The 27,913-nt window shown below is 34.5% G+C and overlaps 2 protein-coding genes and 1 long non-coding RNA gene across 5 annotated transcripts in view; all 3 read left to right on the top strand.

The window, feature by feature from the left end:
- Positions 1-540: 540 nt before the first annotated feature.
- Positions 541-1,383, top strand: LOC125682540 (transmembrane protein 79-like). The gene is made up of 2 exons (XM_048923178.2): positions 541-644; positions 794-1,383. Exon 2 carries the CDS (start codon positions 802-804, stop codon positions 1,363-1,365), a length of 564 nt encoding a protein of 187 aa, XP_048779135.2. The 5' UTR covers positions 541-644; positions 794-801; the 3' UTR covers positions 1,366-1,383.
- Positions 1,384-4,035: 2,652 nt separating this feature from the next.
- Positions 4,036-18,822, top strand: LOC125682542 (uncharacterized). 2 transcript variants are annotated; one of them, XR_008800747.1, is made up of 5 exons: positions 4,036-4,218; positions 6,876-6,960; positions 9,261-9,316; positions 13,514-13,673; positions 16,685-18,822. It is a non-coding gene; the product is annotated as an uncharacterized LOC125682542 (long non-coding RNA). The 2 variants fall into 2 exon arrangements; XR_007372588.2 differs by lacking the exons at positions 13,514-13,673; positions 16,685-18,822 and adding an exon at positions 11,320-11,549 and having other exon boundaries at positions 4,046-4,218.
- Positions 18,823-24,677: 5,855 nt separating this feature from the next.
- Positions 24,678-27,913, top strand: part of LOC125680310 (transmembrane protein 145-like) — a 32,981-nt gene continuing 29,745 nt past the window's right edge. For both annotated transcript variants that reach the window (XM_048919783.2, XM_048919782.2), the window contains exons 1-2: positions 24,678-25,258; positions 25,612-25,686. In XM_048919783.2, coding sequence (XP_048775740.2) covers positions 25,157-25,258; positions 25,612-25,686 — 177 coding nt within the window. In that variant the 5' untranslated portion in view covers positions 24,678-25,156. The remainder of the gene's footprint in view (positions 25,259-25,611; positions 25,687-27,913) is intronic.

Genomic DNA, 27,913 nt, shown 5'->3' with positions numbered 1-27,913 from the left:
ACATAGAGGAATAGAGACACTCCAGGTATACTGTTACTTTCCATGTCCGTCCATCCGTCCATTTATCAGTCATAATTCATTGCAATGTTCTTGGAACTCCTCTTGTGTTTTAAAAGGTAGAAAAATATTCGATTAGCAAACGATTTGGTGTATCGGGTAGATGAAAGGTGAAGATAACGAACAGTGATCAATCTCATAATACATATAAGCAATACAATATAGAAAGTTGGGTAAACACGGACCTCTGGGTATATCAGAGGTGGGGTCACGTGCCTAGTAGAAAGAAGCATCCCCTGTTGACCGGTTACACCTTCCGTGAGCCCTATATCTTAATCAGGTAAACGGAGTTATACGTAGTCAAATCAGTGTGCCAAGAACGGCCTAACAATCGGTATAAAACACGTCAGACAGCATAAAGTAAGGGAATTTCGTGTTTGGTATCTAGGGAGTCCAAAAATGAAAGAAAAACAATGATGTGCCATTAAAATTGTATACACAATTCTTGTTCTGTCTACAATTCCCCAAGCGAGTTACTCTGTCTTTAAAATACCTTGCCTGCGAGTGTATTAACATGATAGCAACTTCTGGTGGCCATACATTTAAATATCGGACCCGCTGAACTGCACTGGAGTTTTGCAAACAAGGTAAGACATAAAGGAAATATGAACTATTCAAAGGACAGCTGTAGGTTTTTCATTAAAAATCTGTAATTGAAAATAATTACTTTTATCAGCATTCGCTTTGTATTATCGTCGTACTTTAGCTATTGATCGTTCTTGATTTTGACCTACAGAGTTAAATATGTCGGACAAGACTAAGGATAAAAGAACATTTCAAGAGAAGAAAGCGCACATTATCAAGCAGATATTTACTTCATTGTCTGTTAGTGGCACCGTGTTTGTTCTCAGCTACAAGTTCCTTCCCATCAACACCTCCAACGTCACAGAACTGACGGAGAGACTCGCCTTCACGATCTGTTGTCTCTTTGTCTCTTCGTTCTCCATCATTATGGGGATCAGAGCGGTTGGTAATGTCCGAAGAAACACGGACGCCATTGATCCGGTATACGGTGGAGGAGAAAATCTCGTGGACGTCCCAAACCGGATTCTTCGGAACACAACGGAACAGTTCTTCCTGCACATGATGGCCATGTTAACCTTGACCTTGTTCTTAGAAGGGAGCTCAATGAAGGCTATTCCGATCCTTTCCGGAATTTTTCTGACTGCCAGGATCGTCTTTCAATATGGCTATATGTCCTCTCCGATGAATAGGGCATATGGATTCGCCAGTACATTTATACCGACACTTCTGACGTATGTTTATTGCACGTTTTGTATTGTGCGAAAAATTATTGGTGCTTATTAAAGATACATTTGAGTTTTATTCGTATATATATTAAAGAAGTAGCTTTGTGTTTACTTTATGTAAAGCGGAAATCTTTCATTTGAAACATTAAAATATCCTTAAGTTATATATATATATAATTGATTATCACATGTATCGTTTAGATCCTAGGGGTAAACGTAAGGTTGGGTGTTATAATTGTTTGTTTGTACTATATATATATATATATATATATATATATATATATATATATAATATTCATAAACTGTCAAATAGAAAGTCATGCTCACTTTGTACATGAATGCATTGTCTATGGAATGTCAAGCATTCTGTTATGTCAATTCACGACTTGCGTTAATTAGCGCTTCATGAAATGTATGCCGACAGGAAAAAATGCAGTTCAGTTCATGCTCTTCTGCATTAACAAGCTACTTTCATTTCTGTCGGAATTCCCAGTCGTTAAAATTCAATAGACGTTCTATATATATATCTGTATTCATACGCGCATTGTTTACAACTGCAGCGCATTCACGAGAAAAGGGCTATCATTACAATTTATAGATACATTCTAAGGCAAAGATATTGGAATGTAATTGTTAGTATATGAAAAGTAAAAAGGGGATTTTTAACCAGTCAAATAGTTTTAGTCTTAAAATGTTACGTAGTAGGGGTCCTGGTAAACTAACACTAGCCTAAACAATATAGCGTGGTGCTTAACTATACGCGGGAAATTTGAAACACCATTTCAACAATTACGAAATGAGAATATAGACAACGATAGTTTCCATTCATCGTTCTGGTTACCCATCCATCTTTTTCTAGTTTACATCGTAATTTGAATGGAGTCCGTGAACATTTCCGAATTTTTATCTGAACGACTTATGATGAAAATCATGATATGAATTATTTTGGTTGGAGTGAAAATTTGGTAAAATCTTTATTTTTGTACACTGTTGTGTACTTGATTTAGATCTAGTTGCAATTTTATTTTTGCGTCTTGTTTTCGCAATCGTAAGGCAACACCATATTCAACATACACTGTACATGTACAACTGACATCAGCGATTTCCGCTTACAGTCCACTACCAATGACGTCACTGAAGCTGAACATATTATGAACACTGGCAAATAAAGAAATAGCGATCACGTTTTCGTGTGTGTTGCAAGGTAACCTTAGAGGTCGAAAAAATGTTGTTTGAAATATAAAAGCCGAGGCCTTTACATTTCAAACATTTCGAGACAGAAGGGGTTATCCTGCATCCAGGGAAACAAGAATCTATATAGCTACGAATTAGGTCACCGTGACGCCATGGCAGCTTCTGATACGGACTAGGCCTACATGTATATGATTTTGCTGACGAAAAAAGGCAAGATGGTAGGGTTTCAAGTATTTAGTTTGATGTTGACGGATTATATCAACTGCTTAATTTGAATACACAGTCCAACAAAACTGTGCACATGTACGTGGAAGAGGGTTAACTTTTCTGTGCATCGCCATGTCTGTTTACATGTGTGTCGATCTTGGAGTGCAGACAATTGATTTAAATTGAACCAAAAATGTTCTTCAGTCGCTCATCAATTTGTTTTGCAACATGTATTAATTTTATAATTATGGAATTGAATCATCGCAGCAAGGTGCATCGCAGCAACTGTCTCATAAATCCCATAAGTAATACAAAATAGATAGTTGGGCAAACACGGACCCCTGGACATACCAGAGGTGGGATCAGGTGCCTAGGAGGAGTAAACATCCCCTGCCGAACGGTCACACCCGCCATGAGCCCTATATCTTGATCAAGTAAACGGAGTTATCCGTAGTCAAAAACACGAAACGCAAGCGAGATGAGTATCAATTTTCTCATAATCAATTATTATGTATGAAGGTATATCGTAGAATAATGACCGCGGCATCCTATAACCGTGGTAAAAAATCCAATCAAGGTATGTTTGACCATGGGTCTTGATATACTACCTCACCTTCTGAATATTCAGTTTACTTTGTGCATGTATACGATATCCCTATCTTGTAAAGTTGTGGATAGGAAAACATGTAATATAAGATGTTAAAATATAAGTTTTTGAAGTGGTAATAAAAGCTCGATCTCTATTAAAGTTTTAGATGCAATAATACTTTAGTAATACAATGAATAAATGAAGTGCTAATGCCATCTATTGTCTGAAAATCATGTCGATTTTTCAAATGATTGTTTTGAATTGTAAGATAATTATGCCGACTTGTACGTAAGGCGATTATGTCAACTGGGTAGATGTTGAAGTTGATTCGTTAGATATCAAGAAGGAAAGCAGATATCGGCAAATGGCATTAGCATATCAGAAATTAAAATACTAGAAAATGTAAACAAGGATTGGTTATCGATTAATCTATCTAATTATTTGAGAAGTGGTAGCACAAATAGGCCACCATATTATCTACTTTTTATGTTTGTTGACAATAACTATCAAGGGACAATCTCAAAATACTATAATTTCAGTATTCCTTACAGTCGACGGTTGTTCCTAAAATCAAACATCAATGATAATTTGAGGATGATGGAATCAACAGGATGCTGTCTCATGAGTACAATTTGTGATACCGTAAATTGTGCTGCGAGATTCTCATCGCTAGATCACCCGTCTCCTACCCAACCCCCATAGTTAAACACTGGTCCCTTTACTGATCGTCGTGGCTGGTATACTCTTCACCCCTACTAACGTGTTCGGAACATATTCTTTATCGGTGTTAAGTAGAGCGTAAAATCAAAGACTATCGAATGAAATATAATCTCGCTGCTCCGAGACTCAAACGCGAGCTACCTGAGACCCGGTGAATTTTCTACCGGATATGGATGTGCTTTAAGGAATTCCAGTGTTAATGTAAGTATCAATTAGAAATTATGGTATATTGTGCTTTATTTGTTTTTGCAATATATAGATCTACGTATCAATGCATTATTTTCCTAATGCCATCAGCTAATAAAGCTTAGATAAGAAATGGTAAGAAAGAGTTATCGTCCTTATATTTGGACCAAGGCCAACTTTGAAAGAAGTCTTGATTATCGTGAAAAAAAATATTGAGAGGACATCTTTCTATTTCAAAGTGCGATAATTAAATTTTAATGTTGCATAGGGATCGTGTTCAATTTATCAAACACTGAAATGTTGCATACAATTTACCATTTCCACGCAGAAAATATTATAGTCTGTTTCATGTTTGAGATATATATGTATCTGTGAATGTGCATGTTACAAGCAAAGAAAGATGCATTGCAAGTATCTTAAAACTTCTAAACTTAATATTTCTTTGATGGAAACATACTCATTTTCCTAATTTAGCAGTATAGATAAAGTGAATTTATTTTATGAAGAAAGTAAATTTCATTGATTAGATCTATTGTGGTGACCAGGGGGTGTATATACTACCCATTCCTAATTTTTTGATATGAAAAAATTTTAATAATTAAACTCATTGATGCATTCACACCTAAGAAAATTAGAATGAATGAAAAGTATATGACATGTATTTGTATGATTATCATTTGGTACAAATGTAAATGAAAAATTCCAACTTGTCCTCATATGATATGATTTAATAATACCATATTTATATAGCACCCTTTTCATACACTACATGTATGTACGCTCAAAGGTGACCAATTATTGATTGTTTTTAAGTGGAGGGAAAGCAACAATAAATGGAAATTAGAACATGACTACTGACTAGATATATACATGTATAAAAATAGTAACCATTGCCAAAGTATATAATGTACCAGTGATAATTTTAAAAGTTGATCACAAAACTGCAAAGGACATCAGGGGATAGTGCATTATATTTAACAGGATCCTCCCTGTATCTAATGCAGGGTTGTAATTAATATTGTCATTTATAACATGTATATTAAATCTGGTAAATAAAATGTGCATATTAGACACCAGTGGACAATGCATTAATTAAAAGAATTTTATCAGATCATGCATTAATCTTATATGTAGCAAAATATCACAGTCTTTGATTTATATAAAATCATAGTAGAAAACATTTAAAATTCCTGAGTGGTGCAGGTCTCGTACTCATTTACAGATTGGCAGTTTATAGCTCTGAGTTTCTGTAACCACACACATGTATTACTAATGTTTATTTATGCAAGCATTTATGATATATATTAATCATTAACACATATATTAATGTGACGGGACAATATACATGGATACGTATACATCACAACTTTTCCCTTTATTGATACATTATAAGCAGTACATATTTTCATAAGTCATTTCTAAAAAAAAAAATTCTCCTTTTATGAATGAAATACCTACATGCATTTCTGATCTTTTTAATTAACTTAGATTTACTTATTCCAATTACAAACTTATAATTACAGAAACACACATGTAATAATATCAATAATCTTTTTCATATTTAGATTAGTCATGTATCTGTATGTTAGAGGACAATCTGTACAAAATTTTAAATCTTAAATCAAATAATTGAATCACAATTAGGATTACACTGCACGACACTGTAATTAACTATTGTTTTATATACATCAACTATATTTTGTCTGTAAGAAACCTTTGCTGTTTCATTTTTAGTATTACATTTCGCAACATAATTAAACAGTTAAGCCTCAAAAATCAAAATTTAGCTGTGATCACCCAGAAGCTGTTCTAGAAATTTAGGAGAAGAAATTATTTTGCATGATCATATTACATGGATTTTTTTTTTTCAAGTTTGGCCAAGTTAGGATCATAGTGTACACTGAGTATTATTTAACCTAAAGTAAAGAATTTTGTAATTATAAGCTTCCTTTAATGAAAAGCTGACTGTGCAATGTTAAGTATTTTATATGTTTTAGTTTGTGCTATATATTTAACTGAATTGCCTTAAATTGTAAAAAGATTTGTGAATTAAATACAATTGTAACTGATCAAAATATTTATTATATTGCATGTTGATGGAGTTTTGAAAATTTAAAAGCATGAATTAAGGCGTTAAATAAATATTGTGATTCTGACCCTAAATTAAACACACTCCCTTAGTTTTTAAAATAAACATATATTGTTGAAGAGATCATTGAAGAAACATTGTTTGGGGGACTTGACATCCTTCCTTCCTTCCTTCCTGGATACTGTTAGTGATTTTTATCACATCAGTGCTGCTAACTTGACATCTGTTATTCAATTTTATCTATAATAAGTAATTTTAATCAAACTAAATCTAAAAGTTTCATTGACAAGTGAAAATAAGTTCAATAAGACATAATTAATTTGTTTGAATGGAGATTGTGATCAGAATATTAAAACTTAATTGTTTACAGTTAAAGAAAAAAGTTACGAATTATATGTTTCAATCTGAATTAAAATTAGACTGGTATATTCGACTCGTCTTCGGTACACCTCAATACAAGGAAGTGCATCATAGAGAAGTGGGATTCTTTTTCTCTTGCCATTATTTTGACTTGCACAGCAATTTATATTTTTAGCCTAAATTTCAAATCATAATACATATTTGTGCATGTGTCTGCTTTCAGTGTACTTTTTGGGGACTTTGAGTGATTCACCACCCTTTGAACAAATGTATTTTGAGATCCTCAAAGGAATCCTAGATTTGTCAAGGTATCACATCTTTCTATAATTGAATGTAATGATTATGTTTTCAAGATTTTAAAGGAGATTATTCTGTCTATAAAGCGAGATCATTTTATCTGTCCTTAAATTTTTAACCAAGCTATACACTGCATGCAGATAATTATGTTTCTTAAATTTTTTTTATAGTATTTAAACATCTTTTTATGCATGGTTGTATATGTACATGTAACAGAACTTATGAAGTACATGTATATGTGTTCAGTGTTTTATTATGTAAAATTTACTTAGAAGTACAACTATACATTTACAAATTATGTACATGCATACAAAGGCACAAACACAATTTCTACCTCAAAACATTCATCAGATACAAGTCAAAAAATTTAAGATTATAAGAATTAAGCTAATAATTATACATGTAGCAGATCATCTTAACAAGTCAAGGGTTATTGATTCGTTACCTCGCACTAACCAATAACCCTTGACTTGTGAAGATGGTAGCAGATCTTAGAAATGTTTTCATGAAGAGATACATTATTGCTTATGCTATCAATATGGAGCGCCAAATTAACATAAACTCAAATAATTGAAGATATCTTCAATTATTTGAAGATATCATCAATTCAATTATTGCTCTCTTTAATTGAATTAATGCGCATTAAATCAATTATTGCTCTCATCAAATGAATTACTGTGCGCTTCAATTCAATTATTGCTCTCATCAATTGAGTTAATGCGCGCATCAATTGAATTAATGAGAGCAATAATTGATTTAATGCGCGCATTAATTCAATTATTGCTCTCTTCAATTCAATTGATGCGCGCATTAATTCAATTAATGAGAGCAATAATAGATTTGATGCGCGGATTAATTCAATTATTGCTCTCTTCAATTCATTTGATGAGAGCATCAATTTAGTGGAAATATTGCTCGCAATAATTAATTTAGAGCTCGGTATAAATAATTTGATGATCTCTTTAATTCAATAGAAGATATCTTTAAATCATTTACAATCCTTCTGTATAAGGAATTAATGCGCGCATCAATTCTTTTAAAGAGAGCAACAATTCAGTTAAAGATATCATTAATTCAATTGTGGATATGTTGAATTGAATTGAAGATATCTTTAATTATATAGTTGCTCTCTCTAAAAGAATTATTGCTCTCTTCAAATGAATTAAAGATATCATTAATTCAATTGAAGAGAGCAATAATTGAATTAATGCGTGCATTAAATCCATTATTGCTCTCATCAAATGAATTAATGCGTGCATCAATTCAATTATTGCTCTCATCAATTGATTTAATGCGCGCATTATATCAATTATTGCTCTCTTCAATTGAATTGTAGCGCGCATCAATTCAATTGTTGATATCATCAATTCATTTGAAGAGATCATTAAGGTAACTCCATACTCGCAGTTTTATCTGATACAAGTTTGAAAAATGTATTTCTTTCCATTCATTGAGTTAAAACTAACAAATTATCAAATAAAATACATATGTCATCACACTTTTTAAGACAAGAGACGTACATAAATAGAATCATCTGTCACCGTCAGAAAATTGCAATTTTCCTTAAACAGCGTTATCAAAATTTCATACAAATTGGTTATGATGATATAGTACCATTCATAACAATTTCATGAAAGTGTATCTTCACAAAAATATACAAAATGTCTGTAAAAATAAAGGAAATATATCGCATAATAGACTTAATAAAGAAATCAGTTGAAACAGAGTTATTGCCCTTGGATTCAATATCTTAAAACGTATCATTGATTATTCATCTATAATTTAGACTATTAAAATAGTTTATCTTTAACAAGATTTTTTACAATAGCTATCAGGAAAGATTCCAATAAAATTTATGTTCCTATCACCCATAAATGTAAATAAATCATTGATTTTGCAAAATCTAATGACATCACAGGAGGGTGGAATTACTTTAATTCAATTAAAGCGCGCATCAATTCAGCTGAAGAATTAATGCTATCATCAATTCAATTAATGCGCGCAATAATTCAGAATTGAAGATATTATTAATTATTTGAAGAGATCTTTAATTAAATTGTTGCGCGCATCAAATGAATTGATGATATCTTCAAATAATTGAAGATATCTTCAATTATTTGAGTTTATGTTAATTTGGCGCTCCATATATCACTTTGCCTGTATTTCTGTCTTGGTTGAGTATATAGTACACTTACAGGTGACACAGACTGTTTCATGGAATACTGAATCTTAATTATTGACAAATCGTATAATTTCATAATATTACATTTTTTGTTACATACTAAATAAGTGCATGATTTTTTCCTTTTAGAAGCCATGTTTTAATTGCTGCCCATCAAATAGTACAGTGTCTTGCATGTGTAAATTGTAAGTATTCAGTGTCTTAGTATAAATTGTTAGTATTTTGAAGCATGATGTTACAGTTAGTTTATTGTGTCCCCCTCTTCCAGGGGAATCGAGACATTGTTTTTGTATTTTCTGTCTGTCCATCTGTCTGTCACAAATTCTTGTGAACGCTTCTCCTCCTATATGCCTTATCCGATAGACTTGAAACTTTGTACAATGCTTCATTGCAATATGGAGATGTGCATATTGTTGGGACGAGAGGATCCAATTATTTTCCTAAAAGTTATAGTGGATCTAAGAGGGGTGGAAGATGTTTAAATAGCTTGTGAATGCTTCTCCTCTGATATGGATTATCCGAGTTAGACTTAAACTTTTCACAATACTTCAATGCCATTTGCAGATTGGCATATATTGTAGGGATAGGAAGATCCAATTGTTTTCTTAAAATCTAAAGGGTGGAGGGTATAAAATAATTTGTGAACACTTCTATATGGCTTATTGGAGTTCATAAGTGCTTATATGCTTCTGCTCATGCTTTCTCCTCAATACCATACAGTACAATAAGGGGCAGTTTCATTTGGAGAACTTCCAATTTGGGGAGCTCAGGGAGACATTTGTATTTCCTAATAAACAATCTTTAGTTTCAAATTGTGATTATGGTATTTTTGTTTCTCTTCTATAAAATGTTAATTATATTTAATATCTATTTTGAAAACAAAAATCATAAAATATATATGTAAAGTTATAATTAAAATTTTTCTTTCTGGTAAAATAGGCATAGTGTATATGCAGTGTAAGTAGAGATAAATCACATAGCAAAGAAAAATTCAAAATCGATTTTAGCTCACATGAGCTGAAAGCTTGGAAGAGCAATTATCACCACTTTTTGCTGTCATCAGTCCCTCTGTACAACCTTTTTAACTTCTCCAGAACCATAGTGTTAATTTCAGCCTAACTTGCCACCCTTCACAGGGGAGATAATCACAAAATAGGGTGGGGGTCATTAAAAGTCTTCTCAAGAACCACAGGGCCAGAAGAGCTGAAATTTACAAGCAAGCTTCCTGGCATAGTGTAGATTCAGGTTTATTAAAATCATGACCCCTAGGGATAGGATGGGACCACAATAGGGGATTAAAGTTTTACATGCAAAGGTATAGGGAAAATATCTTTTAAAAATCTTCTCAAGAACCACTGGGCCAGGAAAGCACAGATTTACAAGAAAGCTTCCTGACATAGTGCAGATTCAAGTTTGATAACATCATGTCCTCCGGGGGTAGGATGGGGCAACAATTGGGGATCAAAGTTTTACATACAAATATATAGGGAAAATATAACATCTTCTCAAGAACCAATGGACCAGAAAGTAAGACAAAGTTTATATTTACATGAAAGCTCCCTGACATAGTGCAGAATCAAGTTTGTTAAAACCATAGCTCCCGGGGGTAGGATGGGGCCACAATAGGGGATCAAAATTTCACATACAAATATATAAGGAAAATCTTTTGATTTTTTTTAAAAGAATTACTGGGCCAGAAAGTCTTACATTTATGTCAAAGCTTCCTGACATAGTGCAGATTTAAGTTTGTTAAAATTATGCCCCCCCCCCCCCCCACAGGGGAAGGGTGTAGCCACAATAGGGGATCAAAGTTTAAGATACAAATATATAGGGAAAATCTTTTTCTCAAGAAGCCATTGGGACAACGAAATTTACATTCACATGAAAGCTTCCTGACATAGTGCAGATTCAATTTTGTAATAATCATGGTTATGGGGGTAAGTTGGGGCTACAATAAGGATCAAAGCTTTACATGCAAATATACAAGAACAATCTTTAAATATGGGCCAAGGTAACTCATGTGAGCAACGTGGTCCATGGGCCTCTTGTCTTTAATGCTATTGATAATAAATTGAAACAGAATAGATATCTAGAAGGAGTAATTAAGACAATCAATCAGTATTCATATTTCATACTGGAAAATAAAATTTAGATAGTTTATATTGATCACTGTGAATTTTTTTCCCAGAGATTCATTTTGAGGAAATAGCTGGTATGCAGTGCACATTCCTAAATGAATTCATCAGTTTACATTAAGGATCTACCTTCAAATCCTGTAATCTGGGATGCTCTAAAGTGCATGTCACAGACTAAAGTTATAAAAATAACTTCCAAGAATTTTTGATAAAAATTGTTATAACTTTAAAATGTATGTATATACATGTATACTGATATTGAATTAAATTTTATAAAATTTCAGCATCTCATTTTATGTATATATAGACATATTGTAAAGATTTTCCACTCTAAAGGTTTAATTTCTTTAATACTTAAAAAAAACTTCTGCAGATACAGTGGTGTAACATTGTCTTACTTTCTGATCAATACATATAGAAAAGAAAACTATGTATATTTCAATAAATGTGGAAAATTTTCAACCATTGAATTTCCATTTATGAGTAGTAACTTGTACATAGTACTTCCTAACCAACTTTGATACTGTATAACTATAACTACCTGCTTGCATGCATTGCAGAGCAGTACAGCCGTAGTAATAATTCACATTTGCTGATGAATTGCTTTAGCATAAAGAGTAAAATTAGTATGTTAAGTTTTAAGTTTATGAAAATGCACATTAGGCTTTTCACAGATATTTCTTAAGATATATAGAAAATATGTATATATTCATATAATTTGTATAAATCCTGCTAATCTAGCTTCTTCCTAAGTGAGGTGTATGGCACGCCATATTTATACAATGTATCTACCGGGTATTCCTTTAAGGATTTCGTATATAATTTATAAAATATCTTCTATTTCTGATAAGATATCTAATAAATCTTATAAGATATATATCTCATATAATATACAGTTTATAAAATATTTAAGATATATATTATAAATTATGAAAGATATCTCCTAAGCTTTATAAGATATCTTGTATATCTAATGATATCATGTTTAACAGATATCTTATAAAACATAAAATATCTTAAATGTTTTATAAGATTTCTCACAAGCTTTATAAGTTATCTTGCATATCTTATAAGATATCTCATAAACAATATTTAAAAAGATATAGCTCAAACTTTGATATATCTTATAATATACATGCAAGATATCAAGTATATGTTTTATGATATATATCTTATAAAAGTAAATTCATATGATACATTATAAAGTTAACAAGATGTCTTATAAAAATTCGTTTTGAGATATCGTATAAAATATCTTATTAAGTTTGAGATATCTTAAAAGACATAAGATATATGTTTTAGAAGATAACTTATTAAATATATAACAGATTTTATCATCTTTTATCAGATATCCAATTATAAAGGATACAATTAATATATTTAATAAACTTTAGAAGCTATCTTGTAAGTTTTATAAGATATCTTATAAAATTTATGAGATATCTTTAAAGAGGAATAAATCTAAAAATAGCATGCTATAGAAGTGTAGTAATAGAATCTAACAATAACATCAATTTAATTTTTTCTGTGACGTTGATGATTTACTTATAATGTGATATATTATTTTGTGCAGTTTATATGAGTCGCAATTATACTATAAGGGAGGAATCGCACATTTTCTTCACCAATTCTGTTTTCAATGCAAAATATTCTCTTTTTGTAACCAATGCTGAAGATAACTTAATTTGTTAAAAATCCTTGACAAGAGAAAAAAAAAAATTCTTTTGTCCTGTGACTTGCCCACTCTACAAAATCCTAAATCGGTGAGGGGGAACTTCTCTCCTAAGTTCGAAAAAATTCTTGATTTCTTAATTCGGTGGGGGGTGTTGGGGCGTTAAAAACTTACTACCAAAGATAAATTTATTATGCAAATTCTCCATGAATACATGCATATATGTTTGCAGTTCTGTCTTTTCTCTAAATACCACTATAAATGAAAATGGAAGAAAGCAGTCTCCCCAATTTCTTTATTTGCATATGTTATAAACAATGGAATTACTCCCCCCCCCCCTCCCCACACACACACACACAAAAGAAGAAAAGATCCTCCCCCCTCATGACACGACAATAAGACTAAATATCAGTTAAACTACAATCTAAATCTTTAAATGACTTTAACTTCCTGAGCTTTTCACTATTTCACAATCATCGCTGGTATGACAGTACCTAATTGAATTTTTTAATATGCATTTGCATTGATGATACATGTTTATTACAGTATATAGAAAATGACTTTTGCTTTGGCAGATTTATTTCCGGTTTCCTTCACTGCGGAATTTGACCTCACCTAGCACCTCTAACCTTTTAATGGGTCAAAAAACCCACGTGGTGTAAATTTAAATAACGATAACGTTAGTAGGGGTGCTCTTGCGCAACAGAAAAAAGGACCAAGCTGCCCACAACGAAGGTAATATTTTAATTTTTCACACATCGAGCCTAGAGAGAATTTTGTATATATCTCTGTTTTATAGACAGAATTGTTTTTCGGTACATGTATAATGATAAACAACAAGGACAGCACAAAACAAACAATTCTAGCGATAAGGCGATACTTGTACATTGTAGTGTGTATACGGCAGGAATCGGGCGGAGTTCGGCATGTAACACTATTTTTAAATCATCAATCATTACATTTTATGACACCTAATCCCAATGAAGTAATATACTTTACTTCTCGTGTGACAGTCTAGATTCAAGTCTTACTTAACGTATGGGAAAAACAAAATTAATGATAAAACCCCCCGATACCTTAATTAAACCCTATTCTCTTGTGAAAACGGTTGTCTTTAACATATTTACATTTCCAATGTTTTTGTCTTCAATATCTGTACAAATGTAATGATAGTCATTTTGTCATGAATGTGAGCAATGTGTGAAAGAATTCTGCTGAAATATAGTACGTTTATTTCACAGCTGGGAATCCCAAAAGAAATGAAAGTGGATCGTAAATATGAAATAGGAATTTAATTTTTATACGCCCGTCATTACATGGGATGTATTATGTTATGGCGCTGTCCGTGCGTCTGTTTGTCTGTCTGTCCGAGGTAATGTTTTCCGGACTTTTTTCCGTAACGGATGCATGGATGACTTTGAAATTTGGTCACAATTTTTCCCTCAGGAAGCGTAAGAGTGAGTTTGCATTTCAGTTGGACTGGTTCACCTTGACCTACTTAAGAGCTATAAGTAGGTCAAACAGTTTCCCGCATTTCTTTCCTTGCAGATACAGATATTGCCCTGAAATTTAGTCATAAGCTTCTTCTCGGAAGAATACAACTTTGATATGCATTTCAACTGGATTGGCCTGTCCATCCGTGACCTCTTCTAGGACAAAAAGTAGGTCAAAAAGTTTACGGACTTTTTTTTCATTATGGATACAGATATTGCTCTGAATTTTAGCCACAGGCTGCCTCTAGGAGGAATATAAGTTCTATGTACATTTTAGCTAGCTGCAGAACTGTAGCTCTCTGAAAAAAATATTTTGACATAACAAAGAGCTACAGATTCACCCCTTATAAAAAAAACCTTCGACTTACGGCCCACAAAAAGCTGCGCACGGTTGAGGCCTTATATCGTTGCATTCTTGAGTTGCTGTCTCATAAATTTAATATCAAAAAACTCTTAACATATTTTCCTACTATACTTGTGTCTAAACATACCTTCAAATATTCATGAAAGCCCTATATGACCTGAAAACTCCCAGCTTCAAATTATTTCGTTTGTTGATGTAACCATGTTAGGTAGCCGGTCAATTCGACTTGCTCTTAGATGAAATGAAGTTCAGTTCGCATTTCAGCTGGATTGCTCCGTCCTTGATTGATTGATTGATTATTGTTTTACGTCCCTCTCGAGAATATTTCACTCATATGGAGATGTCACCACTGCCGGTGAAGGGCTGCAAAATTTAGGCCTATGCTCGGCGCTTATGGCCATTGAGCAGGGAGGGGTCTTTATCGTGCCACACCTGCTGCGACACGGGACCTCGGTTTTTGCGGTCTTATCCGAAGGACCGTTCCATTTAGTCGCCTCTTACGACAAGCAAGGGGTACTGAGGACCTATTCTAACCCGGAGCCCCACGGGATGGTCCGTCCTTGAACTACTGTCCGACTAAAAATAGGTCAAATAGTTTTTCAAACTTTTTTCATTACGGATCCAGATATTGCCCTGAAATTTAATCACAGGTTTCCTCTCGGCGGAATACAAGTTCAGTTTGCATATCAGCTGGATTAGTCTGTTCTTAACCCACTTTAGGGCTAAAAATAGGTCAAACAGTTTTCCGGGCTTTTTTTTCACTATGGATACATATATTGCCCTGAATTATAGTCACAGACTTCCTTTCGGAAGAATATAAGTTTAGTTTGCATTTCAGCAGGATTTGTCTGTCTGTCTATGTGTCAAAACATTGGGTAATGTTTTCCAGACTTTTTTTTCGTAACAGAAGCATGCACGGCGTTGAAATTTGGTCGCAATTTCTTCCTCAAGAAGGTTAAGAGTGAGTTGCATTTCAGCTGAATTAGTGTAGTATGACCTACTTTCGAGCTATACATGCAAGTAGGTCAAACATTTTTCCGGACTCATTTTCGTTACGGATACAGATATTGTCCTGAAATTTAGTTACAAGCTTCCTCTCGAAGAAATACAAGACAACTTAGTGCAGTTAGCATTTCAGCTGGATTAGTGCATCATGACCTACTTTAGGGGTAAATGTAGGTCAAGCAGTTATACAGTTTTTGGTATGGTCACAGGTATTTCCCTGAAAGTTTGTCACAACCTCCCTCTCAGAGAAATACATAATCAGTTCAAATTTCAACTTATTTGGTGCACTATGAAATACTTTAAGGCTTAAAGTAGATCAAATGGTTTCCTAGACATCATAGATACAGATATTGCAGTGACATTTGGTCACAATCTCCCTCTCAAGAGAGATACATAATCAGTTGACATGTCAGATGGATTGGTGCACCATGACCAACTTTAAGGCTTTCCTATGAAGAATGTGTGTTGTATTAATTCAGAGTGCATATTATGCGCCCAGGTTGAATTTCACCGTCCGACGGGCGTATATTGTAACGTTGGCGGTACTCTTGTTGAAAATACACGAGGGTATGACCTGCAACGCTTCACACCAGCACACATGTATAAGTATGCTGGCGTACAGCGTCGCAGTTTATGTCCAGATCTATTTTCAACTATCAATAAGTCAAATTTCAAAAATTGGTAGCCAAAGTTATATAATCCACTATATCCAGATGTATTTTCAACTCTCAATAAATCAAATTTCAAGAATTGGTAGCAAAATTTATATATAATAATTCCACTTTTGAAATTCAAAAATATTTCATAATATTGTAATTATTCAGAGCACTATGTCCGTTGCTTAGATCTTTTTATTTATTGACTAGAATTCTATATCGTGACAGAAATGACGACGAGACAATCCACAACACAAGCTCCAAAGGAGAGTCGTGACTGGATTACTAAACAGATCTGGGTAGGGGCTCTCTCCAGCATCACCCTATTCCTCGTGGGATACCACTTCCTGCCGTTAAAGATAACGAACGTCAAGACTTCCGCCGACGCTCTCGTTTTCACAGTCCAGTCTCTATTCATATCTTCAATTCCAATGTTGGCCAACATTCAATTTATTTCAAGCATACGCTTCAACTCTAAGGCAATCGATCCCATCAGAGGCGGGGGAGAGGATTTGGTGGGCGTTCCCAACAGGATCCTCAGAAACACGATGGAACAGTTCCTGGTTCACGCAGTGGCCTTGCTGACACTGAGTACGTTCCTTGATGAGACCTCCCTCAAGGCCATTCCTATCTTGTCTGGGATATTTGTTCTGTTCCGGTTTTTGTTTTGGTGGGGGTATCAGAACTCCCCTCTGAACAGGGCGGTGGGTATGAGCGGTACCGCTCTTCCCACTTTTCTTGTATATTTCTACTGTTTGTACCGCATCGTAAAAAGTATAGTTTTATAAATAACCCGTTACTAATATTTAATTTACGTTGTGTTTGATTCCCCTCGTCAATTTCTAAATCTGAAATGTACTAAATGTAAAGGTGAAGATCAAACTCATAACTTCTATAAGGAATACAAAATAAGAATTGGGCAAACACGGACTCCTGGACATGCCTAAATTTAATTCAAAATTAATTACAATGCTAATTAATTTCTACATAAAGCAAGTCGCACCATTTAAAACTGATACTATCATTGAGCCTGATAGAGACACGTATTCTGCATGTTGTCCCTAAAGGCCTCAGCCTTTGTTTTGTATTGTAAATACCTAAGTCACTCAGGTAAAACGCGTTATATTTAGATTAAGAATCCCCCCAAATAAATCTAGCGAATACAAAAGAAGTTGGGTTTAGATTAATTGCTGTTCCGGTATATTCTTGCATCGGAATGTGATGCCAGAAAAGACTTGGTGTACAGAAGCAGTTGGATGCAGTGATGTGACACGGTGTACAATGTAAAAGTACACACTTAACAAACACGGCTTCACAGAGAACACGTGGACTTGTGGAATGCGTTCATTTCCGGATGATCGTCAGTTCGTGGTAAGGGCCGGTTTTGCGGGAGTTTTCAGCACAGTTTTGCTCGGTTGCTTAGGATACCTCGTGTGCCCATTCTCCATCCCGTTATCAGATTCCATCCTCACACGACTGGTGTACACTCTGAGATGGCAGCTATTCCCCGCCATTACCCTGATTTCTGGAGTTTTGTGTGTGATGTACATGCGGTTTCAAAGTTCTGCAATAAACCCGGTGCTAGGCCGCGGCGAACATATTATCGAGACTCACCAGCGATATCTTCGGAATACGACAGAACAATTTGTTCTTCACATGATTGGACAACTCATGCTTTGCACGTATCTGACGTCACAATCACTTGCCGTAATCCCTCTCTGTTCCATTCTGTTTGTGATTGGACGTGTTGCATTTTGGGTAGGTTATATTAAAGAGCCTCTAAGACGAATGTTTGGGTTTATGATAACCTTTTCAATAACTTTAGGCAGTCTTTCGTATTGTTTATTTTGTTTTGTAATGGCTGGCCCCACATTTGCTCTACATGATTGACAGCTTTAGACATTATTGTATGTATTTTAATTAAAAGCATGTGAATTGTAATTGTATATACATATTATAGCTAAGAAGTGTGTATGTATTGTATTTTAGTACATTATGCATATCGAATTCCGTGATTGATAGGTACTTTTCTTTTTTATTTTACTGTAAACTTATATATATCCTGAGACATATATAAGCATTCTTCAGACTGGGAAGACTATATGGGGTTGCGCTCTACGTGTTTATTCTGGTACAACGTTGGGTGTGGCTGACCAGTGTCAAGACAATAAAATATGCTACAAGCAAACTTGGTAGACACAGCAAACATAAATGGGATTTCTTTTAATTCGAGGAATGTCTAGACTATACCACCATGCTTCCAGTGTTTTTTTAAAAATACATTTTTTCTTTATATCAAATTTTACAAATTGGTTGAACTGTTGAAATATTTGAATTGGTGATTGCAAATAAATATACGGGTATTGTATATGCTTTTGTCAGTATTTCCGTTTGTGTGCATCTCTTTCTGTCTTTTGCAATGTAACCTAAGTGAAGCGATCGCTTCTTAAACGAGACACACCCACTAGCGATAAAGTAAAACGCACTACAATATTATTATACATGTATATGCCTTTTCAAATCGGTGAAAAAAGAGCATTTTACAACGAAAATCATTTATGCTTGCTTCCTAAATTGATTTATCATTAACGTACAATGTACATGTATTTCGAAATGTTGAAGCTTAAATTGACCTGTTTAGAAATCTTGGCATTATCACCTCGGCCCGTGCTTAGCGTGTTGACAAACACGATCCTGACAGCCGGATTTTCCGTAGAAGTGGTGGAGTGGGATGCCAACGCAAGTTCAGTTTGCAACACCTGTATCCATAACGAAAAACAATCTGTAAAACTGTTGACCTACTTTTAGACTTAAAGTAGGTCACAGTGCACCAGTCCACCAATCCAGCTGAAATGCAAACTGAACTTGCGTATAATGGTGATTATCGACATCAAAATTTTATATTACTTATATCTACACTTCTAAACCATACACTGACAGCTTGTTTCATTACGGCGTAAAATTATATATAAGTGCGTTATTGAATAACTACATTGTACTTTTATATTACTGATGTAGTGCACATGCCAAGTATTGAATAAACTATAGCTTTATCCAACACCCTTGGGATAAAAGGAATTTCGTTTGGAACTCACAATTAAAACTGCGACGTAATTTTACGTGACATCATATCTGGGTAGATATATATAGAGGACATAATTCAAGATTAATCTGTTTCAGATAGATAGAGCATCTCTTGTACTATGGATTTATGTTCACTTTATCTCACAAGTTGAATATATTCGCTTGACAAAGTGAATAACTTTAAACTTGTTAATAACAAACCACAAAACTTAAGTAATCATTTGAGCTCCGCTAAACAGGTATCACTTCGCATGTTGATTGTATTTTGTTTAACGTCCCTCTCGAGAATTTTTCATTCCTATGGAGACGTCACCAAAATCGGTGAAGCGCTTCAAATTTAGGCCTATGCTCGTCGCTTACGGCCATTTAGCAGTGAGGGTTTTTTATCGTGCCACACCTCCTGTGACGCGTTTTTAAGGTCATCTCCGAGGATCCGTGACATTCACACATGATGCCGAGCGTTTGGCAAAGGAACTGTCACTATCTGTTTTAACGACTTAGGTCTGTCGCGGCCGGGATTCGAATCCCGACCTTCCGCGCATGCGGGGCGAACGCTCTACCTCTAGACCACCATGTAAATGTAATGATTTTTTTTCTATGAAGTCCCGTCTTACCCTTGTCCTTTGGACCTTAAAATCAACAAGTATCTTCCTCTCTTGATAACAAAGTTACATGAGAAATATCAGTTCAATCGGGTAAAAAATGTGGTCTATAAAAAGCCTACGAACTCAGTGTTACCCGCACACAAACTCATCTGTGGGGCGCCAAATTAACATAAACTCAAATAATTAAAGATATCTTAATCTAATGGGTATCTCCTGTCCACTAGCCGCTACTGTCAGATTAACACAATATATGACTAAGCACAAATCATCCACATTGTATAGCTTTACCATTTTTCTAAGATTAAACTTGAGTTTGGACCCCCCCCCCTCCCCCAGAAAACGTCCTACACCCGTCTCTCGGTCCCTCAATCTGTGTACCGGTATGTTGGGTAGTCAGTGGGCTGTAACTGAGTTGTTAATAACACACTTGTCATGGTGTAATGTACAAAATATTCTGGTGTCTATCTCTAGTGGTCATACCCTGACCTCAGTTGTCTACGCACAAGACCACTGGACATGGTCAAGGGAAACACTTCAAAGCTAATCGCTTTGGAATTTCCGTGTCCAGATATTTCAGTGAACTTAAAACCATTTGGACATAGTCGATTAAAGATGTCATCAATCAAAAATTATATTACGAAGAATTCCATTTAATTCAAAGAATTAAGAAGAAGGGATTGATCTTTATCACTCTGCTTACTAATATAGTCATATATGTACATTGACATTGTTTTTCCTTTTCATCTCTTTACAAATTGTAATGATAGCCATTTCCACATTAATGTTCTGCAGTTGTGAACAACGCGCGTATGAATCTTGATGAAAATAGTACGTCTATTTTAACGATTGGGAACTCCAACATTAACTGTCAGTTAAACTTAACTAACTTTTGTGCAACTGGACCCAGAAATGAAAGCAGAGTGCAAATATAAATTCAAACTTCAGTTTGTTGAAAATACATGAGCGTATGAATTCCGCCGCTTTACTCAGGCGTACTTTTCATGAAGCGCTAAATGTAACTATGCTGGCGTAAAGCGTCGCTGTTCACACCCTCATGTATTTTCAAAAATAGAATTGATTTCTTAAATGATAAACAAAATTAATCCACGTCACAATCTTCATTGCATACACCTTAGAATTCCCAGTGCTGTCCGTCCAAAGTGCTGCAGTTTACGTTTTCACGACATTCAAAGTGCTGCAGTTTTCGTTTTCACGACATTTAAAGTGCTGCAGTTTACGTTTTCACGACATTCAAAGTGCTGCAGTTTACGTTTTCATGACATTTAAAGTGCTGCAGTTTACGTTTTGCATGACATTCAAAGTGCTGCAGTTTACTTTTTGCACGACATTCAAAGTGCTGCAGTTTACGTTTTGCACGACATTCAAGGTGCTGCAGTTACCGTTTTGCACGACTTTCAAAAAGTTGTGGGTTGCATTTTGCATGACATTCATAGTGCTGCAGTTCACGTTTTTGACGACATTCAAAGTGCTGCAGTTTACGTTTTTGACGATTTTCAAAGTGCAACCGTTTACGTTTTGCATGACATTCAAAGTGCTGCAAATTACATTTTTCACAACATTCAAAGTGCTGCAGTTTACGTTTTGCATGACATTCAAAGTACTGCAGTTTACGTTTTTGACGACATTCAAAGTGCTACAGTTTACGTTTTGCATGACATTCAAAGTGCTGCAATTTACGTTTTTCACAACATTCAAAGTGCTGCAGTTTACGTTTTGCATGGTATTCAAAGTGTTGCAGTTTACGTTTTTGACGACTTTCAAAGTGCTGCAGTTTACGTTTTTGACGGCATTCAAAATGTTGCAATTTACGTTTTGACGACATTGTTTTTGACGACATTCAAAGTGCAATACAACAAGTGTGACTTTCTCAATAAAATAAAGTTATACGACACTTATACATAAGCACAGTTTGTGTAAGTTACTTGGGTACATTCTGTGTAAATTATACGATACTTACTTGGGTACATTCTGTGTAAGTTGTCACTGTCTTCATTAACTGTATTCCCTGGCCCATGCACCGTTAGTACTTTAGAATCTCTCGTAACAGAAGTTGGTTTTGCTTTGGTATCATAGTCCATACACAGCACAAAAGTGACTATAAACATACACTGCACAAAAGTCAGGACGAACATAAAGAATCGTTTGCCTTTCACCTGCATGTTTAGTACTCAACAGAGGTACTGAACCTCAATATACTTGTGTCACTGAAAATAGGTACTTAGCTAATCTACCTGGATCACTCACAAAGGTACTGATCTACCTAGACCACTCACAGAGGTACTGTGTTAAGTATTGCCGGTACAGGTGCACTGGTTCCATTCAGTTATCACAGCGGAAGAAGATGATCAGGCACACGAATAGTGAATGTTAATTTTCTGTTTTCTCGATAAGTTCGTGAAATTTGAACCCAGGTAGGTCATTGTGACATCATTGTTAGAATATAAATATTATTCTTGGAGTAACAGAGGTACTGGTGAATGTATCGGTTTTAGTTTATTATCATGTCCATTGAACTTGAAAGAAACTTAAAATCATATAATTTTATCGATAAAACCTTTCTGTGTTCTTGATGCTTCAAATATACATTATAAAAATGTCTTTCTGTAAACAAAATATTCATTATTCATAGTTTGTTTACACAAAGACAAATACATGTGTATGTATATATATATATATATATATATATATATTTATATTAGAAGTTGATTCGGCACAGTTGTAAATAAATATTGAAAATCAGAATGACACATGTTATATTATATATACCTGGTTGAGCAGATGGCAGTTGCAATGCATGTTTGTTTTCAGCAACCGTGTTTACGTGTAAAAACTCGTGACAAATTGGGAATACTAATATTGGGATATACTCATTTTTGAAACAGTAAGTTTTATATTCGTTAAAAATCAAATTGAAACCGAAAATACCAAATAACAACAAGTTTCTTGACCTCAATAAAATATCATTTAGTTTTCTCTGTGAAATCGAGGGAAACAATCTTTAATTTTTCATGTCTTGTGACATTTATGAATTTTTAAAGTAACCAGATCGAGTCCCTGTAGATACTGCTTTTGTGATTTACATTTGTTTTACTCGCCCTGGTTTTAAAAGCCGAAAGAGCAAAACAGAAAAATTACACAGCCATGGCCTTGTAGTATAAAATAACTATAAATGCATATATACGCTCTAATAATTTAATGTCAGAGGTACGAATGTAGTTATTACATTTTCCATAAAATTGTTTCCATTTCCTTTTCTTTCATAAGCCGAGAGAACTAGTTCAAGCATGCAATAGTGGAACTTATATTAACCTATATAGAGAGGCATTGACAGTCATTCAACCCCAATAGAAATATATAGACGGATACATGGGTACTATTTCATGATACATTGTAGATACCGTTACATTGATGCTGTTTTATTATAGATAGTATCGTGAGTATCTGAGTGGCTTCCGAGCTGTACATAAGGTAAACAGTGAACTAGTCAGTACATATATGTACACGACAATGAATTTTCCCCTTAGTACTACAAGAGAAACGAGAATTAAGACAGGTCAACTGAGATGGTCAGACGCGGATCCAGGAATTTTGAAGGGGGGTACCATTATTTTTGGTTTTTAAAGGGAGTTCCATCCCCAAAATGCGTTATCTTTTTTACCCTTTTTTATCCAAATTTTCTGACGAAAGGAGGGTGTGGATCTTCCACTGATGGTGCCTTCAAGACCCTTCCAAATATTATAAACTGTCTCTAGCATGACTGAATCAAGTCACAACAAAGTAAAAGAACAAATTGTAGCTCATCGGCAATTTACTTTGAATGCTTTGACGATCTGACACACGCATGCAGCACTTGACACCAACAATGATCAAGCAGGGCTACAGATTATTCTCTTTAGAGAAGTCGAGAGGCTACATATATGCTCTTGCTGATGATGCCACGATGCAAGCCCCACCACGTAGAAGTTATACGGTACCAATTTTGATGCACCAGATGCGCATTTCGACAAATAATGTCTCTTCAGTGATGCTCAAACCAAAATTTTGGAAATTCGAAATGACAAAAAAACTTGTAAAAGCTAAAAGGAAAACTAGAGTGCCCCCCCAAAAAAAAAAAAAAAAAAAAAAAAAAAATGGAGCCAAATTCGTCCAAGGATCAGAGCTACATGTATGTGTGAGGGAGATAATCCTTAATTTTGAAATGAATTTCTAAATTTTAACACTGCAATTAAATATACATCCGCATTTTCAAGCTAGTAACGAAGTACTTAGCTACTGGGCTGTAGAGACCCTCGCGGACTAACAGTCCACCAGCAGAGGCCTCGACCCAGGGGTCATAATGTAAAACTTATACGGTACCAATTTTGATGCACCAGATGCGCATTTCGACAAATAATGTCTCTTCAGTGATACTCAAGCCGAAATTTTGGAAATTCGAAATGACAAAAAAACTTGTAAAAGCTAAAAGGAAAACTATAGTGCCCCCCCCCCCCCCCCCCCAAAAAAAAATGGAGCCAAATTCTACAGAAACGTACTCTAGAACATTTACGTCATTCATAAGTATGCCTACTGTACCACAGGCATTTGTTTCTGTAAATGACTTATGACCTCTGTATACTAATTATGTTATAATTAATATAGAGGTCATAAGTCATTTACAGAAACAAGTGCCTGTGTACTGTACTTTTAAAATCAACAGTCGTTTGGAAATACATTAAGATATCAAAAGCAATGTATATGCTTAAAAAGGACCCCAATTTGAAATAAATAAATTATGTAGAATTAAGGGTATTCATAAGTCAATGACACATCACGAAATTTCGATAGACGACCTGCCATGAACCAATTCTAATCCCGTCACGCTTCAGCGCCTCTCATTGAACAGTGTCTTCGCAACGAAGCGTGTAAATAGCCAGAACAGAGAGTGACCGCACAGAGAACTTGAATGGCGGTGGACATGAGATAGACTGTTAGATCACAGGGGTCCGTCAATATGGCTTTGGATCGTATGGTGTTATTGACAGCTTGTCTTTTGTCGCTCGTGATATTTCCCGCCAAGTGTCTCAGATTGGATGGAACGTTATCATCAAAGGAGGTGGGTAAAAAATACTTTTGTTTACATTTAGACATTTTGTTTACATTGAATAAAAATAGGAAGGAAATAGTTCTGTTTAATGCATCTAGCACATTATTATGAAGAAATGTTTGACCGTTCTATATCTAAAATATTGCCAGGATAGAGATATAATGATTTGGCGTTATGGAAATAAAAATGTGTGCTGTGTATAGATCTATTGATTTATCAAATTTCACAGAAAACATTTTTACATTATACAAAGTCAAAATGATAAATTTATATCAAACGGAACTATTTTTCTCCCAATTATTCAATTCAGTTATTGGCACTAAAGCACACGCATATTTTAGACAATTTGTTTTCTGTTGTAGAGCTGGGAATTTTTGGCAAGATTCTGTTTCCTGTCAAATAAAGGGTCTCTGAGATTTGAGTTTGAATATCCAGCGGTGAGTTCTAACTGAATAACTACAGATTCAACAGTTTAAAAATAAAACAGCCATGCGATTTCTCTAAAATTGTCATCTACTTCATGGATTTTACAAAAATATGGTTTTGTAAAAAAAAAAAAAAATGTATAAATTATATTCAATAGAATATTGTAGTACTGCCATGTAGAACATTGATCAAGTTCTGTAGCACAAGGATCCTTATTAGGAATTTTTTCACAATGAAATTTTAATCACCCACTTTTACTAAGTATGTTAAGAAAAGTGAAAGCATGTAGGCCCATGCATATTTTTTATGTTAGCATTTTTACCATAAATATTTTTAATTTGTAGATCATAATCTATGACAATGTATTCATTTTTCTCTCAGAAACACTTTACTGTTACTCAGTAATGGTATGGTACAGAATAATAAGTATATTAAGATATTTCCATAAATAAATTTGATCCATGCTAACTCTGTCACATTCAGGTTAAACGGCTTGTATACACTTCAATACACCTCTGTGGCCTGACGGAAGGATTACAATTCTTATTCTTCTATAAGAGGATTATTTTAGATTGACATAATGGTTTCTGGATAGAATATTTCACCATTCCTTCCTATGGTGTCAATATTTAAGGACCTGTGCATTGTAAAATGAACACTCAGGAGGAAAATTATTTATAGGTCTGTGGGGAAAAGACTAATCCTTCTGTTTCATTCCCATCAAATTAGGAGTGACTCAGGTGTAGTTAACATTAATTTAAAAACATGCACCCCCAATAAAAGAAAACAAAAACAAAAATACTCATTGTATTCTTTTGATTTGTGAATCATTTAATTTTACATGTTACACGCTTTTTCATTAGTTGAAAAATTATTGAAATATCGCATTGTATCCAACCAAGAAAAATAAATGGCAGGAACTACTTTCTATTGGAATGTTGGGGATTCCTCTGGATGCTTCATATTTATATATAGATTAGGGAATCCTGAAAAGAAAAACTTAACAATTTTATCGATCTATATAAATTTATTAAACAAAAACAAACAAATATCAAATATAAATAATGATTGATTATGCAAAATGAAATAAACATGGCTATTTGAGGACTATAACTACCCCCCCCCCCCCCCAATATAATTACACACGTCTGTTTCTGCAATTCCGGGCTGAGATTTAAATGTATTCAACCGGGGGTGACAATAGTCCAGTTTGCACTTTGCGACAACGTCCTTCATATGTCACGAACCCAAATACCAGATACACCACACACGGCCTCAGAGATACTGCAATATCGTAGCCCATAACAACTATGGTTTCGAACTCTGGCATAATATGTTTATAAGTGGGCACCGAAACGAGGCTTCCGTACGACTTTAAAACAGCTGTGACGCCTTAACCAAAAAACCCTTTGTAACACTCACTTGTCCACCAGGAAGCCGTGACAACCCTCAAGAAAACCCTACCTGGCATCCCATATCTTTATTATGCACGTGTCCCACGCTTTCCGTTAGTACTGACATTGAACTTTGCACTTAATTCCAGTTCCACTCAACAAAATACCTGCAATTTTCTCTCAACAGGACTTATCTCTAACTCATCCTTTTGAAACTGCATTCTTCAGTCCTCAAGAAACCCATTTGCTCAACAGTAAACAACAGTTGGTGGAAGTCGCCATTAGGCCTAACGGATTAGTTTTTTTTAAAAGTTGTGTATTCACAAATTACTATGCCCATCTCGAAATGACATAGAGTGTAGTTCAAGAATAACTCGTTAATTCAACTCATATAATGTTTTATCATATAAACTCTATGTTTTAGAATATTAATTGATAAGGAATGAATTTATTATTTTTTCGTTGGATGAAGGTATATTCCACGGAAAAAAAGACGGAAAACGTTTGCATCATGCGCTACGCGCAATGATGCAGTTTTCCGTTTTTTTTTCTTTCGTGGAATACCTCCATTCAACGAAAAAATAATAAATTCATTCCTTAATTTCCTTAATTTGCATGAAAAGTCAATGTATGAAATAAATGTAGAGGAGTTTGTTAAATGTATTCTCTTTTAAGAAATCCAAATTAGGAAAGAAAGATTGATGTATATACTGTTTAACATCCCTCTTGAGAATCTTTCATTCATGGGGATATCACCATTGTTGGTGAAGGGCGGCCAAATTTAGGCCTATGCTTGACGCTTACAGCCTTTGAGCAGAGAGGGATCTTTATTGTACTACACCTG

The sequence above is a fragment of the Ostrea edulis genome, chromosome 2 (assembly GCF_947568905.1).
Source record: "Ostrea edulis chromosome 2, xbOstEdul1.1, whole genome shotgun sequence".
Classification (NCBI taxonomy): Eukaryota; Metazoa; Mollusca; class Bivalvia; order Ostreida; family Ostreidae; genus Ostrea; species Ostrea edulis.
This window is presented reverse-complemented; position numbering and strand designations above follow the sequence as displayed.

Coding starts and splice junctions, on each gene's coding strand:
- LOC125682540 (XM_048923178.2), top strand. CDS start 802: ATGTCGGACAAGACTAAGGATAAAAGAACATTTCAAGAGAAGAAAGCG.